Source organism: Mastigoproctus giganteus, chromosome 5, assembly GCF_048544385.1.
Source record: "Mastigoproctus giganteus isolate SK-2022 chromosome 5, ASM4854438v1, whole genome shotgun sequence".
NCBI classification, from domain to species: Eukaryota; Metazoa; Arthropoda; class Arachnida; order Uropygi; family Thelyphonidae; genus Mastigoproctus; species Mastigoproctus giganteus.
In genome coordinates, this window is record NC_143579.1 from 106,268,088 (window position 1) to 106,284,336 (window position 16,249).

General features: G+C 40.0%; 1 protein-coding gene across 1 annotated transcript in view; it reads left to right on the forward strand.

Moving 5' to 3' along the window:
- Window positions 1-466: 466 nt before the first annotated feature.
- The window catches only part of LOC150085617 (guanylate cyclase soluble subunit alpha-1-like), a 63,815-nt gene continuing 48,032 nt past the window's right edge, over window positions 467-16,249 (forward strand). Inside the window, exons 1-2 of the mRNA XM_090374619.1 lie at window positions 467-649; window positions 15,095-15,165. Coding sequence (XP_090230745.1) covers window positions 467-649; window positions 15,095-15,165 — 254 coding nt within the window. The remainder of the gene's footprint in view (window positions 650-15,094; window positions 15,166-16,249) is intronic.

A 16,249-nucleotide genomic window follows, 5' to 3' on the forward strand; every position in this document is an offset into this window, starting at 1 on the left:
CACAGCGAAAGTGCCGTTAGAAGTTCTTTCAGTCAGCAATATGAATAGACACCAGATCATTTCAAACGGGTGGCTAACGATATAGCCAATATCACGTGAATCAGCTTGCATAATATTGGAGAAAGTTCATTTTACAATAACGTTACATATATATATTTATTTTTTAATTCGTAAACTCTTCCTGTTGGCTCAGAAGCGCAACGTGGCTGTTCTGGGTAAATTTTATCTCACGTTGCTAAACCAGTGAAGAAAGCCATATGGTACCATTACGATAAAAAGTATGTTATTCACACAAACTTGGTTGACATCAAATAAGTAGACTACTTTATTTATGATTTGATTTCTCTGGTTCATCTATGAAATGTACTGTTTCCTTTCTAGAGGTTTCCAGTTTGAAAATATACTGGCCATCAGGATGGGAGTTGGCTGTCCTTTCAGATGCTCCGGTCTGAGAATGAGAAACAACATGGCAGTAATGATGCTACATGGCAGTGAGAAAAGACATTTCTCGATGTCTCCATCGGCTCATTTGGAAGACAAAGATGATGAGGCAGAACTAAATAATCAAGATCCCAGTGACCTACCAGAGAGTGAAAAGCTCAGTCTCGTTATCCTTAGTAAAGTTGTGTGCTTGCTGATTTCCCCCTCGGTGAGTATGGAGAAGTCAGGAAATATTTAAATGTCAATTTGTAATTGATAATTTGCAAGAAAGTGCAAAGCAAGTAGCAAAACTGAACTGTCATTGATATTATCTTTAATTCAAAATAAATGGATGGCAAAGCTTAACGCAACCCTCATGTTTATAAATTTATGCAAAAATGTTAATGTTCCTTATCCTTCATCACAGCTTTACCAATATTTTAGTTTACATATCTAGCTATAGCAACAAAGATAACATGTTCAAATCTTAATATCGCTTACTTTCGAAGTTTTCAAGGGAACTGGGTATATGCAAGGCGATTCTAAATGCCTTTTCCACGGAGTGCACATTTCGTAATACTTGGTTCTACACATTTGAAATTTGTCGGAAAACTAATTAAGAGGAACTGGATTCAAAAAATAATTTTGATGTCATATATTTGGATTTTAGGAAAGCTTTCGACACTGTTGCGAATGGAAGACTACTGTGCAAATTGGAGCAGAATGGTATTAAGGGTAAGTTGCTACAACGGATAAAAGGATGGTTGAGTGGGAGAAGACAGAGTGGTAATCAATGGGTGCTGCTCTTCGTGCACTAATGTTATTAGTGGAGTCCCACAGGGTTCGGTGTTGGGTCCACTGCTGTTTTGTATATTTATCAATGATATTGATGAAGGTATGTCAGGCTTAGTGTCGAAGTTTGCAGATAATACAAAGGTTGGCAGGGTTGTTAGTGACAGTAATTGCGGTATGCTGCTGAAACAGGATCTAGAAAATTTGGGCAGATGGGCTAAGAAGTGGCAACTGAAGTTTAACCTTGACAAATGCAAAGTACTGCATATGGGTAGAAGTAACCCCAGAGGAACGTACCAACTGTGTGGTACTTTCTACCACTTAGGGTGGTAGAAAATGAAAAAGACCTGGGAGTAATTGTGCAGTCAGATATGAAGTTTTCTGAACAATGCAGACAGGCTGCAAGAGCAGGTCATGGGGTTTTGTCAAAGATATATAGGAATTTTGCTAGCAGGGGAAAAGGAGTTGATTGTCCCTCTGTATAAGGCAATGGTCAGGCCACGCCTTGAGTACTGCGTACAGGTCTGGAGGCCTCATTTTAGGAAGGATGTAGATTTACTTGAGCGTGTACAGAGAAGGGCAACAAGATTGGTGAGGGGAATGAAGGAATCCTCTTACCAAGAGAGGCTTAAGTTCTGCACAGTGCAGACAGCAGCAGACATGTTTACAATTCTGATGGGATTTTCCACTTGTTCAGATTACGAACCTAAGGGGGCATAAATTCAAATTGAGGAAAAACAGCTGTAGAATAGATTGTGCGGAAATTTGCCTTTAATCAGCGAGTGGTTATTTGCTGGAATAAACTTCCAACTGTTGTTATGGAAGTTGATAGGTTAAATAAATTCAAGGAGGAACTGGAAAAACATTTAGAGTGGAGGTTTGTGTGAATTTTTTTTTTTTTTTTTTTTTTTTTGGCTGATGCTACCTAAGCTCATACGCATGTTTTCTTGCATCACATGCCACGATTACTATTACTGAAGATATGCCCGAAGACCTCGTAGTTTGAAGGTTTTGGCCTCTAGGTATCGACTGTCCACACAGACGCGCTCCCAGGAATTTTCTTTGATAGGGCTGTGGAGGATCAAAGTCGACATTTTGTTCTAAAAAATTACTCGGTATTTTCATCTCACCTAATATCTTGGGGGAAGGGATTGGCTGAAACCCGGTAGCTATCAACCCTTGAGTGCGTCCTTGATCCTGCATATCACTGATCAATCAGTATGTGAGTCTACTTATTATTCCACACCAAAATCATGGCAATAATGGGAGAGCAAAGAGATAAGATTGTGGAACTCTATTGTACTAGAAGGCAATATCGAGGTCGTACACAGACTTAGTCGATACATTGTGGACAAAGAGCTTATTTGCGTATGGTTTGAACTGTGGATAAGAATTAGGTTTGATTAAATAATTTTCACTTTGACCACTTGAAGGTTGTGCCGTATCTCAGTTACTCTTTGGCACAGTCTCCAAAAGTTGACACGTAATACTTCAGGCAGTCTTCTGCAGATTTCAGGAGAAGTACTACCAATGATATCGGCTGTCACCTTGATCTGTCCCAGTTGCAGGTGCGCTATACTACCGTACAAATGTTTTCGTACTAGCTTCAGTTTCTTCCGTTAAACCACCACTCAATGTTTTCGTACAAATGTTTCGCACTAGCTTCAGTTTCTTCTGTTAAAACATCACTTCACTTTGCACTGGAGTTCTTAGCGCGATTCGAAGTGACTAACCAAAAATATTCATTGCCCGGGTGATGAAAACATGCACACAAACTGCGAATTGTAATCCATGTGTCGTACGGTGCCGGAAATTAATTCTACACTTAATGGGAAATCACAAAATAAAATTACGGTTATTCTTTTGTTTTACTTCATAGCTCACTTATCCTCTATTTTCTTCTTCGGTAAAAGAATTACAAAACTTTGTTCTAGCAGGGAACAGAGGCTGCATGCCACGTGTTTCAAATCACCTTCTTCATATTACGTTAGAAGGTGACGGGAACCCTGTGTGATCGTTGAATATATCACCTAATGATTATATACAATGATCTTCTTCAACTTTATTAAGAATTAGTCTCTCAAACTGTAGTTTCTCATTTTCTTTTTAGTAGCATTTCCTTTCGGAGATAAAAAAACACGTGTTTATGGTGATATATTCACCATAAACACATGCTGAGTTTAGAATTTGCAGTCCTCGCTGTTTGCATCTCGCCGTCTTTACACATTGTGTGGAAAAGGACTGGGTTAGCGTTCTGTCTGGACGGGAGGAACTTTTATCAGCTGTTTTTCATAACGTGGCCGAATTAGTCGGTCACAGGCGAGGGTAGCAAGGTTTTTCTCCCGGAAACTCGGATTTTTCGTCTAGCAAACAAAAGGTTTTTCGTTCAGAAAACAGAAAATTGTGCACAGAACACACGCAATTTACAGACAGTATACGCGGCGCAATATGGCTGCTCCAACGAGAACAACGCAGTTGAAATTAGATTAATCTCTGAACATGAATCTGCTTTTACATGTAGAGCTGTATACTTGCATATGATGTTATTTACAAAAATATTCCTTTGGAGCTTTTGTGTAAGATTCCATTTTAACGTTCAGTTTGTGCTCGTTTAGAATTCATCCATGCAACACAACTGCTTTCTTTTTTTCTGAAGTAACGATTTATAGTACACGTTTTCTCTTCCCTCTTTCAGGTATACCACCGAAAAGTGAATGCTGGAAAAAACATCAGAAATGCGAGTCTTTTCTTACAGAATTATAGGCATTCAAAATTTAGCCCACTTGTCACGAGCAGAAACTTGTTTTGTGCTTTCCGCATTTTTCAGCGATTGATTACGTACAAAGTAAGGAAAAAGTGGGATGAGTTCAATACGTTGCACTTTGCAATAATAGCAGAGAAAGAATCTTGACAGTAGCATAAATTTACCATTTCTGATGATAGATGTTCTCGTCGTGCACAACTACATTTGGTCATGGAAAAATTACCAGTGTAAGCGTTCATTACTCTGAGTTTCGCCTGAAAGTTCTTATTCTATTGCCAGGAGACTACGGGTGGGGAACTTTGCAGCCTTTCCAAGAAAACTTCGCACATCGAATTTAGATGTCCATTTATCAATGGAACACTCTGTTTGATGATAACAGCAAATAGTACGCTCTGCCTTATTCATACAATTGTTGTGAGTATGTCGTACGCAGACCAAAGCCACACATCCGTAGAAAGTTTAACTTTTGATAAAGAAAATATCATCAACAATTTATCAATACAAAACTATAAAAGAGAGAGAGAGAGAGATTGCATTTCTTTAACAAATTATGAACTTGCTAGTACTACATGCACTTCAGAGTGGAACCCACTCCCATCGAGAACTGGAACGATGGAGTCCCGTCGACTGTCACTAAAATAGCTTGGGTGAAATTGCTCCTTCTCTCTAACGGAGTTAGAGAGAAGGAGCAGTAAGGTGGAGGATTCAGTTTCCTGCTCCTTCAGTTTTTGAACCAAAATTCCGCAAATAAGCCTGTCGAGATCTACGCGCAATGTATCAATTTGTTCACCCATCATATTACCTAAAAACAATATGACAATGCTACAAGATTGCTCGCTGTGGACTTTTTAGAGATTGATGCTGTTGTTGGATTTGTTATTTTCTATAGATAGTGCGCATTTTCGGGTTGGTTTGCAGGCTGAAAAACACAAGAAATATTAAAGAGGAGGTGATATAGTGTTTAGGGTCATGCGGCATCGCTCGCTCTCCACGATCAGTTCTCTTGTGTCGTATACAGTACTGTACCTTGTAAAGGCCACACAGTGTGAATGATGTGTAGTTTATGTAGTATAGTACAAATGTATAGTATAGGAACGCGTTGTTCGTGTAGCCTCTAAGCCTAGGGGCCTTGATACACCACCTATACCTAGTAACTATACCGGGCACTTGGAGCTGAGCCAGGTAGTTGGGATTAGATGCTGTGACGGGACGAACCCTGGTGTCTCCTGAGCTTGCCAGTAAGGGTTCCAAAAAAAAGAGAAGTAGAAAGTGGGAGAGCAGTGCAAGATAGGGCGGGACGTAGGTTAAAGTAAGTGGGGAATGTAGACGAAGGCAACTGTCCACAGGTCAGTGGAATGAGGACTGCTTCACCAGGCGAATAGGGGAGGGATCTGACCAAGAATAATGGGGTAAAAGTCACAGGGCAAGATCGCTGTATGTGATTGCCACTGGCGTTCAAGTAGAAGAAGAGGCGATGAAATCCTACCCAGTCCAGGGAATGAGTTAGCAGGTTCCTATCCTGAGTGTCAGGGTTAGCAGAGTGAGAATCCAATGGTGGGAAGTCAAATTCTGTGATGTTTAGCTCATAGTGGCAAGTCCAGAAGCAGCAAGAAGGCAGTTCCCGAGGTCGGGGTGTTGAAGATTGGGTGGGTCAGCTATCCGTGATACCATTGGTTGGTGGAATTAGTTGAGTGAAGCTGTAGGAGTCTATGCTTAGTAAGTAAGTCCTGTGCAAACTTGGAGAAAGCTTAATAGGAACCATATCTCTTCCCGAGACCGGTAATTCAGTTCGCGTGTGGAAAAAAAAAAGTCATAATACGGTTACCCATGAACCGCCCATACGTATTATGTCCATAAACTGATTGTGTTCCCTTGTCGGTTTGCACTGCTTGACGAAAAAGCGAAGTAGGGCTCCCCTACCGAATTTCCGGGTAAGGGTAAAATCCGTTCTTCAGGGTAAAATCCCATATTACGCATTAACAAATGCTACGCTAGTTATAGGATACCACTATTGTCACAAACTGCCTTCTGCCCTGTCTAAATATATATCATACCGTATCCGATGATATTACCTATTACTGTATCTGATGGTATTACCACTATTTGCCTTAGTTACTTTGGCAGGCATCGTTAACCAGTGGGTTGTTCTACAAATGGATAACCCTGTGGATATGTAGACATGTATTTTTCTACTATTTTTTGCATGAAACACATCTTCGAACACGAGCGAGCTGCTTTCCTGTCAATTCGAAATGGATTGACCTTACCTTACCTTACCTTACCTTAGCGGGCTTCCCGAATCTAGTTCGATTACATGCCTACGAGTTTGTTGCTGTAACAGTGCCTAATTTTAACGTAGAACCTTTTCACTATATTTCCTTCTCTCTCTCTCTTGTCGGTCGTTTCAGTTGTCGTCGGTCAGACTAACCCAGGCCTTCTGGTTGTAATGTTTAATGGATTTAGATGTCGCTTTACTGATCGTTCGTTAAGTTTCTGATGAATGTTTCTTGGAGGGAACGCTAAAGGTTTCATACGAAAGAAGATGGGAACTATGTGGTTAGCCAGCTAAATTGGGTCAGGACAGGAAAATTTAATTTCCACGAGTTTAATTTACGGCTGTCTATTGTGCGTGCATTGTGTTTCTAACGACCTCTGGTTAAACGGGGTCTGTTCTGCTGGATAAACGTATTTTGTAACCTATCCATTAACACACTTTCGTTCTCTTAGTGAGTTATGGTGATGGTTTCTAGGTTATGAATTGAACTCCAGTAGCTCCGCTATTGTAATAAGCGATGGCGAATATTTGCTACTAATTATTTTATGACCAGATTTTAAGACAATAGACGATAGCGAAACTAGTATTTGAGTGAAAACATATTAGTCAGCTTGAATTGCACAGGCCTACAAAATGAAATTTATAGTACTCGAAACACATCTTCGAACTATTCTCATATATTCTAGGCGCCTCCGTAGCCAGGTGGGAAGGAGCAGCAGTGCGTAGCACACGCTTCTTGATTAGACCGGGGTTCGAGCCCGTCACCACCAAATACGGAAGATGCGGAAAGGTCAGGGAATGACCACCGCACCGGAGCAATATGGCCTTAGTTGCTAATGCTCCTAAAAACCAAATAACAACAACAACAACAACATATATTCTCTTCCTTGGATTTACGAAGCCGATTTCAAAATCAATATCCATTTTTGAAGTGAAAGTTCATTATGCGCGCCCCAGGCAGTTTTCACACGGGAGTAACTTGCGTCCGTGGATTGACACGAATCGCCACGAAAATGCGACAGGAAATTATTCATTTATCCTACAGCACGGCCCACTGTATAAATCGCACGCGTGTCGCGTTTACGTTTTAAATTACTATATCTCAGCTTCTAGCAGTCCGATTTTAAAAATTTTAAAACCAAAACATTTCTTTCGTCATTCTCTACCTATTTCATAAAAAAATTCTACGTAAAATTTCCAAAAGTTCGGTTTAACCATGAACAACGATCTGACAATTTCAACGACTAGATCTGGAACAACCATCGATGGAGTATTTCAACGACACTTACAAACTTTGAAATCTGGAATTTATGCATTATATTTTAGCACTCATAAATCAATTGTATCGATGCTACCATGTTAAATCTGTAAAAACTTTGCAATAAACTTGTAAGATATTCAACGACTGTAACTTTGAAATAATAAACGTTTCAGAAGATTCTAAAGAAGTTTCACCTAACTTCTGCTATGCATTATCGACACACAATTTTTTGCATCGCTTAAGAATTTTCCACAAATTACTAAATTTTATTCAATTTATCCAAATAACAATTCGCGCCCGTTTTATAATAAAACGGACAACTCGATTAAACTGAAGAAAAAGAATGTTAATACAAAAGGATTTAGAAATTAAATTCTACGTATCGTGTCAAATTAATGTTCTATGTCTTTTTTTTATGCATTCACTAGGCCTTTCCTTTTTCCAAGACCTACATAATCTATCCCGTTCTTCTTTGACTGAACCAAGGTGTTCTGTAAAAAAAAAGTTTATGTAGTAGTGTAAGAAGTTCGCTGGTTGTAAGATGAACTTTCAAATTTATCTTACAACCTAATTTTGCAAATTTTTTAAGCGTTTTTTCATGATTGGCATCTTTTTTATGTCCTTAGAAAATAAAATAAGTTAGAAACAATATGTTTAAGTTAATCCACGCTTTTTTGTCCAATTGTGGATGTCGTTCCTTCAGACTGCTTGTCTGAGACTAGCTTTTCTATTTGTGGTCCAACGGAAATGCGTTCTTAAGTTTGGCTTCAATAAACTTGAAGTAAACTTGGAAATTTATTGCAAGAATACTTAATGCAGTTTCCATCCTTTTCTGAATCCTTTAGAAATTGTTTCATTAACCCTAATTTGATGATGTGGAGTATGAGGTATGAGGTATGAGGTATTGAGGGTCTAGCGGCTCCTGGGATTTCTCCCATCTCCGCGAATGTTCTATGTATCGGTGACAGTACCCTGTCAAAGCCAGAGATTTAGAAGTGTGTGGGTCATGAGTAGTGTTATATGTTGTGCCCATTGTTTATCCGGCTTATTGGCCGCCAGGCCCCTAATGGGACCAGACGTTGCCCATACCTCGCCACGTGGAGGCTAGCCGGGTGTTACCATTGAGTCAATTGTACTCTGGCAGGTCCTGCCACTTACTTTCCTGGGATTTTAGTGGCTAGGACCTAAAATAAAATTGGAACGACCGCGGTTGATTTTAAATCACTTACATTAAAGCACTAATATGGGGTTTGACGCTGAAAGCCTGTTTCTAAAGTGCCTAAAAGGTTGGGCGAAAATTTTTGGTGTATTTTAAATTTGGACGTGTAGGGCTATACGCTGTGCAAGAAAAAGTGCTGGGAGGGGAGAGTGAAGGCTGGGGGGTGAAATAGGAAGAAGAGGGTCGATAGGGTAGGTGACCCCCAATTTTTCAGTGAGGCATGCCCATGCCCCACCAGAGGGAAGAAATGGTGTGGCAGGGAAGAGAGGCGACAGCAAGCCGTCACCTCCCTCCCCTGCCGGAGTGGGAGTAAAAGAATTGCACTGCACAAGAGAGTGCAGAGCATAGAGCCAATATGGCTCCGTTGAGGCAGCAACTTGGAGTTTCTCTATCTTCGTTGGTCTTCTCTGTCATTGATAGCCATATTTTTCCTCAGCTAGGAACACTGGTCAGGTCCATTGTTGGTCTGTTAGCTATGGCTGTGGTTCTCTTCATCATGGAAAGATCCGCAGCTCCATGGGGTTATTCTTGCGATCGCTGGTTTTAGATGATTAGTAGTAAGCAGGTTCCTGGGCGAGGTTCTCCTTGAGTCATCTCCACGCGTGTTCTGTGTCTCCTTTTTTTTTTTTTTTTTTTTTTTTTTATCTTCTTCTGTAGATGGCTATCAGTGTTTTACGCCTACCAAATAGTTTTTGGGCATATTCCTTTAGCTCCCTGTATTCCTCAAGTGAGTCCAATAGATGTGATTCCAAGTTCTTGGGGAGGTAGTGTATTGCAGTGATCAGTCTGCACCTGAGGTCCTCATAATGGGTGCAATCATACATAATGTGCTCCCAGCACTCAAGCTCCCCACAGGCACATCTCGGATCCACCTCAATCCCCAGCGCTGCCAGCTTGGCTTTAAAGACCCCGTGACCAGTCAATAAATAGGTGCTATATAAGCCAGGTTGAAACCAAGTTGGGGGACTGGGGTACATCCTGTCGATGTTCGGAATGAATTTCCTGGTGATATTTCCCTTATTTGAGTTGGCCCAACGCTCCTGCCAAACTTGCATCAGGTGTTTTTGCAGCCTTGTCTTTTCATTTTTTTGTGGTGCATTAACGTCCACAGTATAGCCATGGTATGTACAAGGTATTCCTTTCTCTATGTGGTAGTTCATTCCCCTACGCATGATCTCTAAGTCAAGGGGAAGAGCTCCGGCCAAGACCTGCAGCGCGTGGGTACTGGTTGTCCTACAAGCACGTGTAACTGTCAGTAGGATTGTTCTTTGCGTTGCATCAAGGATGCGTCGGTTTACTACAGTTCCTGTTTTGGAAAACCATATTGCTGAGGCGTAAGTGATGATCGGTAGGAAGGTTGTTTTATAAAACAATGACAGGGTGCGTTGGTTTAACCCCCAGTCCCGCCTGACGATCCTAGCCACCAATCCAGAGTATCTTTTGATTTTGGCTCTGATATAAGTTAGATGGTGTTTAAAGGTAAGATTACCATCCAGTATAACTCCTAAATATTTTAACTGGGTCACTAATTTTATTGTGGTAGGTCCCACCTTTATTTGTGGCGGTCTACGTATATCAAGCTTGCCTTTTAGCAGGACGGAGGACGTCTTTGTTGTTGATATCGTCAGGCAGTGGGTTCTGGTCCAGTTTTGCAATATCAGCATTGCCTGATTGGCCTTTTCCTCTAGCTGGGCCCGGCTATCTGCAGCAATGGTGAGGACCAAATCATCAGCAAAGGCCTGGGAGCGCACATCACCGAGGTGCAAAGCCAAGAACCCATCCAAAACCATATTCCACAGGAGCGGTCCCAGAACAGAACCCTGGGGACAGCCCCTGTGGACATCACGATTCACTCTACCATAAGGTGCTTCCACGATGATGCGTCTCTCGGAGAGATATGACCTAATTATGGAGTATAAGTTGATCGGAACTTGTGCCAGCCTTAGTCTTGCCAGTACGCTCGGCCACCAAATGGTGTCGAACGCCCCAGCGAAGTCAACGGAGATGGCTAGAAGATATTTATTATTGCAGTTTGCTGCTAATTCCGATAGGCTACGCAAGGCTTCCACAGTAGACGAACCCTTCTTGAATCCGTATTGCGATGTCTCTGTGAGTTTCGCTGCCTGGTAATGCTGATGTATCCTTGTGCAAAGTAGTCTTTCAAGCAGTTTGCTTGCAACCGGCAGTAGGGCTATTGGCCGATAAGAGTTTGGCAGGTGGAGTGGTTTGTTCGAATTTTTGGCGTTCCTAGCTGAGGAATGATGTGGAGTAGATAAGACTGTGGTTAGGTTCATCCAACTTTTGCGTTCGAAACTTTTTTTTGAACTTCTTTTAAGAAGCTGTCTCTTCATGACCGCCACTGCTTTCTTGTCTAATGCCGACATCGTGCCACGCCCTCCCTTTAGCATATGAAACGTTGCATTTTAGCGTAACTTGATTGATTGGTCTATATATTTAATTTTATTAAGAAGCTTGAGATTTCACACATCTACTTTGAGTGAACCGAATGTGCAGTTGGAACAAAAAAATTTACTTTCAAGACGCCTTTCAGAATAGTTTTGAAGCAATCGATGAGTAGTTTCCACTCACTTGGTTCGTATATATCCTGGCGCTCCTAAGGCAGTCATTAATCCAGAAATATTGCTGCAATGGGCAAGTAAATGTTCCCGAGAAAAATATGGAATGATCCCCTTTTCACGGTGTCTGTACCAAGATAGTGATATCTCTGGAGAGCAGTTTTTTAGCTTGGAGTCTTCATCTCTATAGAAGTTTTTGGAAGAACCAAATCTCTCACTGAATCATTCTTCTGTGTTGTTTGAACGGTTGGATTCACACACATTTTCAGGAACAATCACTGGTGAGTGGTGACATTACGTTGTATTCAGAATCTGATGATGAAATTGTGGTGAAAGTTTCTAATGGAGAAGGTGTAGGCAGATAAGGCACGTGTATTTTATAGCATATGGCAGATTGGGATACGAAATTTTCTTTTTATTTTTTTGTGATACAACTTTATACTTATCATCCAGGCTTCGTTTTTATACAAAAATATAAGTTCTTATCTTTATATCTACAAACCAATACGATTTAATGATGAAGATATACAGATCCACATCATTTTCGAAATCAAATCCTTCTACTTGAGTCTCATTTTCTCAGCATAATCGAAAGAAAATGAAAGTAGATTCTTCATTAGATTCTTTTCTGGTTATCTACTACATGCTGTTTATCGGCTATACAAATGACACCAGCATTCTTTTTTCCGACTCATGGGTTGAGTGACATTTATTTTTTGATGACCTTCAGATTACAAGGATTAATGTTGCAAAGAGCAAATTTTATTAATTCCATCCAAAACGGGTATTTGTTAAGCCCATGTCAATCTGCTTCTCTCTCTCTCTCTCTCTCTCTCTCTCTTTTTATCAAGGCAGACCCCATCTCTGATTTAGGCATGCATTATTTTACCTTGCATAATTCAAATCATAATTAATACAATTAATTCACATTCTTCCAAAGTGCTTATCAAACATTCTGTTCGTATGTAATCTTTTATTGCCACTAGTACTAGACTATAGAGATGTCATTCGGCCACTGCTTATAAGCACTTAGCTGATAGGCTTGAAAGGGCACAAGTAAAATACATAAAATTTTTCTATTTATCCAGTGCAATCTGTCCACTCAGTGTACTTTTCTCAAAGTACACTGAGTGGACAGAAATCATGGGATACCTACCTGGAAACGAGTAGGCCCACCTTTCGTCCGCATAAAGGTAGACACACGGCGAGGCATTGAGTCAACTAGTTCACAGAAGCGTTTCACAGGTATTTCCATCCATTCTTGCTGCACCGCTGTCCATAATTCAGTTGCATTCCTGGGTGGAGGATCCAAAGCTCAAACGGAAATTTCCATAGGATTCCAAAGATGCTTGCTCCATAGGGTTCATGTCTGAAGAGGGAGGCCATTCCATGGTGGTGAATTCTGTGGAATGTTCTTCGACCCATGTTCTAGTCACCACGGCTTTGTTTGGATGGACACGTAACCTGGACCGTTCAGAGATGCGTCTAGACGTCCCAGAGGTCCCAATGTGTGCCAGTTGAACACGGCCCAGGCCATTACCGACCATCCACCTGCCTGAATAGTTCCTTGTGCATAGTTCCGTGGTACATAGTTTCGTGCACTTTCCGCCAGATACGCACCCTCCCGTCCTCTCGAAATAACTGGAAACGGGACTCATCCAGGGCCAAGTGCCGATGTTCTTTCTTCCAGTTGAGGCCTATAGTCCTGTTTCGTGGTGTTAGCAGTGGGACTCTGGTGGGTCTGCGGCTTTCATAACCTATTGCGGCTAATGATCGCCTGCTTGTCTTGGTGGAGACGTTTCTGGCACCTTCCTCGTTGAAGTCGGCGGTGATTTGTGCCACTGTCGCTCTCCAGTTGGCTGAAACAATGCGAGATAGACGTCGACGGCCACCTTCATCCATCACCTTTCTCCACCCACAGCGCTGTTCACGATGAGATGTTATTCCGGAAGTGGCGTATTCCCAATATACTCTTGATACTGTGAAACGGGATAGCGCAATTTCTGTACCACCTCCGCGATAGAGTGACCTATGCGTCGGGCACCCACTATCACTATCATCCCTCTTTCAAAGTCGGTTAACTCACGACGTTTATCCATACTGACAGCGAATTACCGTCTACGTGAATGCAATGTATCTATATACCTGCCAAGCGGTGGGTTCGTCCACTAGCGAGAGGGGTGACAGTGTCGCGTTGCCGAGGAACCAGGTGTCCCATAAATTCTGTCCTTTCAGTGTAATTACAATAAGCTTTGCTCCGAACAACAATTTGTTCCCGTTTCAATCGAAAGCTGATTGAAACGGGAGCAAATTGTTGTTTGTTTTTCTATCCAAAATAATTAGCTAATAGTGCTATTGATTTTAAAGTACTATTATATTAAATTAAACTTTAAAGAACTATTAAAGTATATTATAGGAACAATACCAATGTTCTCCTGAATATGTTTATCTATCTACATAGGACACTTTTAAAAACGAAGGTTGTCAAAATATAGATGCACGAATTCTTAGTAACATCTGTGTATACGTGTATAATTATTTTTTCTCAATTTCCGTGCAAGTAGAAACACTTAAAATTCAAAAAACTGAAATTAACATTTTTCATGAAATATAAAATATTTTTATTTATTTGAAATATTTTATGCTAATTTAGAAGTCCTCAAAGAAATACCTTCCTGAATTATGTCACTTGAGGAAAATAATCAGGTGGAATCTGATTGTGCTAAATCTAAGCAATGGGGGGGGGGTCAGGGACGCTGCAAATTGTTCCAGTCAATCTGATATTAATTGCGAAGTGCGTGGTTGTGTATGCAAGATGAAGATTCCATCAATGAGTTGGTTTTATTTTTATGACTCTTGGCTACAGTATTTTACAGTTTAATGATGTGTTTAGCCTCCATAACATTAAGGGTATTTATTTCTGTTTGTGCGCGACCAGGCTGTCCTTCATCCGGTAAATTTATTTTCTTTAGCCCAAAAAAGTGATGACTCCTTATACATCTCCTTTTTCTGCGCAATTTGCTGTTGCAGAGTCATATCTGATAGGAAGCCAATCATACCATTTTCATATCGTTTATCATAGAGCATTCTATAAATGTTTAAAATTGCATTTGTATACCACATATATTCTTTAAATTATAACATTGGTAATACTACTTTTAGGTTTCGCTCTCGAAGACAGTATACTTTTGTTTTCTCAGAAATATTTTTTATCGCGATTTTTCGAATTGCGTGCTATTCTCTCTTACAATTTCAATAAAATTTGTATTGAGGGCAGGTTATGAATACATTTCCAAGATGTAACTTGAGAGACTTTGTAGTACATTTGGTAAACAGATATTTGGTTGACATAGCAACCAAGACTAAAATAAACAGCGCAGTTAGAGGGAAAAAAAATCGAACTACACAATCTGCCCTTAGTTATTAATTATTTTGTGTGTGTGTGAGAGATAGATAGAGAGAGAGAGAGAGAGAGAGAGAGAGAGAGAGAGAGAGAGAGAGAGAGAATTTGAATGCTTTAGACTTGAATATTGGTATATTTTTAAGACAAATAATCCATATAAATAAGATTGGAATTGGAGTGGTGGTCGAAAATATTTTAGAATGGCTCAATATTTACAAATGAGTATAGTCTTAAACTAAAACAAAATGATTCATATAGAAATGTAAACAAATGTGATAATTAATATAGAAAAGTGATTGGTCAGCAAACTGATTGACGTAGAGAAAATGCTAATGTAGCTCAGTTTAGCATTGAGAGTACTGACATAAAAACTGTTCTTTACAGCCTTTATCCCTGCTTGCGGCAGTGAGGCAAGCTATCACCGTCTCCAGTGAGGAACTCTGGGAATCTGTCATGTAAGTCATATTTTTTTTATCGTTAATACACAAACGTGTGGGTATAAGTTGTACTATGATTCAGTACCGAAATTAGACAAATAATTCTTCGTAGTTTAAGATAAACCAAACTTTAGAACATTTAACTCCGGAGCTCCAATTTTTTGTAATTATTTTTCTTGTCCACGAGAATAGTTTTTTTTTTTTTTTTTTTTCATTGATCACTCAGATACCCGTTCTGGGCCAGTTCTTATGGTACTCTCGTTTATACGGCTATGTAATGTTCTATTTCTGCAAAAGTGTGTATTCATGGACCGATTTGCAGTCATGCAAATGAAGAACTCACGGGGAGGAGTGAGATCCCCTACTCCCTCTGCCTCAGATCGACTAACTACACCCCTACTGAAGAAGCTTTAAAGAATTTTCATTTACAGTCCTTCTACTGTTTGCATTAATTCCAGCTACTAAGATAACAACAAAAATTGATTATTCCTAGTGGAGTACGGATACTGTTAGATTTCCATCAAAAGTACCATACTTACTCAACGATTGCGGAATATAATTTTATTTGTATATAAATAATATACCGAGGATTTGCGCTTTTCTAAAAAAAAAGTTCTTTTATCATTCGGAAGAACAGTTTGCAATAATAGTACCATGTTCTTCCGGCATGCAGCTAAAAGTGAAATGTTTGAATTTAATATTTTAACTGAAAACATTGTTTATGTTAGCCCTCTCGGATTTAGAGTTTCATGTTTACCAACACCAGTATTTTGTACAAACTGACTTACGCAACGTAAGTCCATTTCATATTCTTTCTGAACTTATATTTTATCAGCAGATCAGTCCACAACCAAATTTATTTTCATTTGAATTTGTTCCATGAATCTCGCGTGGTAACATTCGGAATACTCCCATATTACTCACCCCTCCCCCATCGATGATGTCATGATCAGATGACAAAAGAGTAAAGTTCTGGAACTTGAACCACAGCAGCACAAGCATCTGTGTAAAAAATTTTTTTGTCACGTTATTTCCTTTTTTTATATTTAAGGCTGAAATCTTATCAATTGAAAGAATATCACTCAAGAAGAGAAACGCAGAA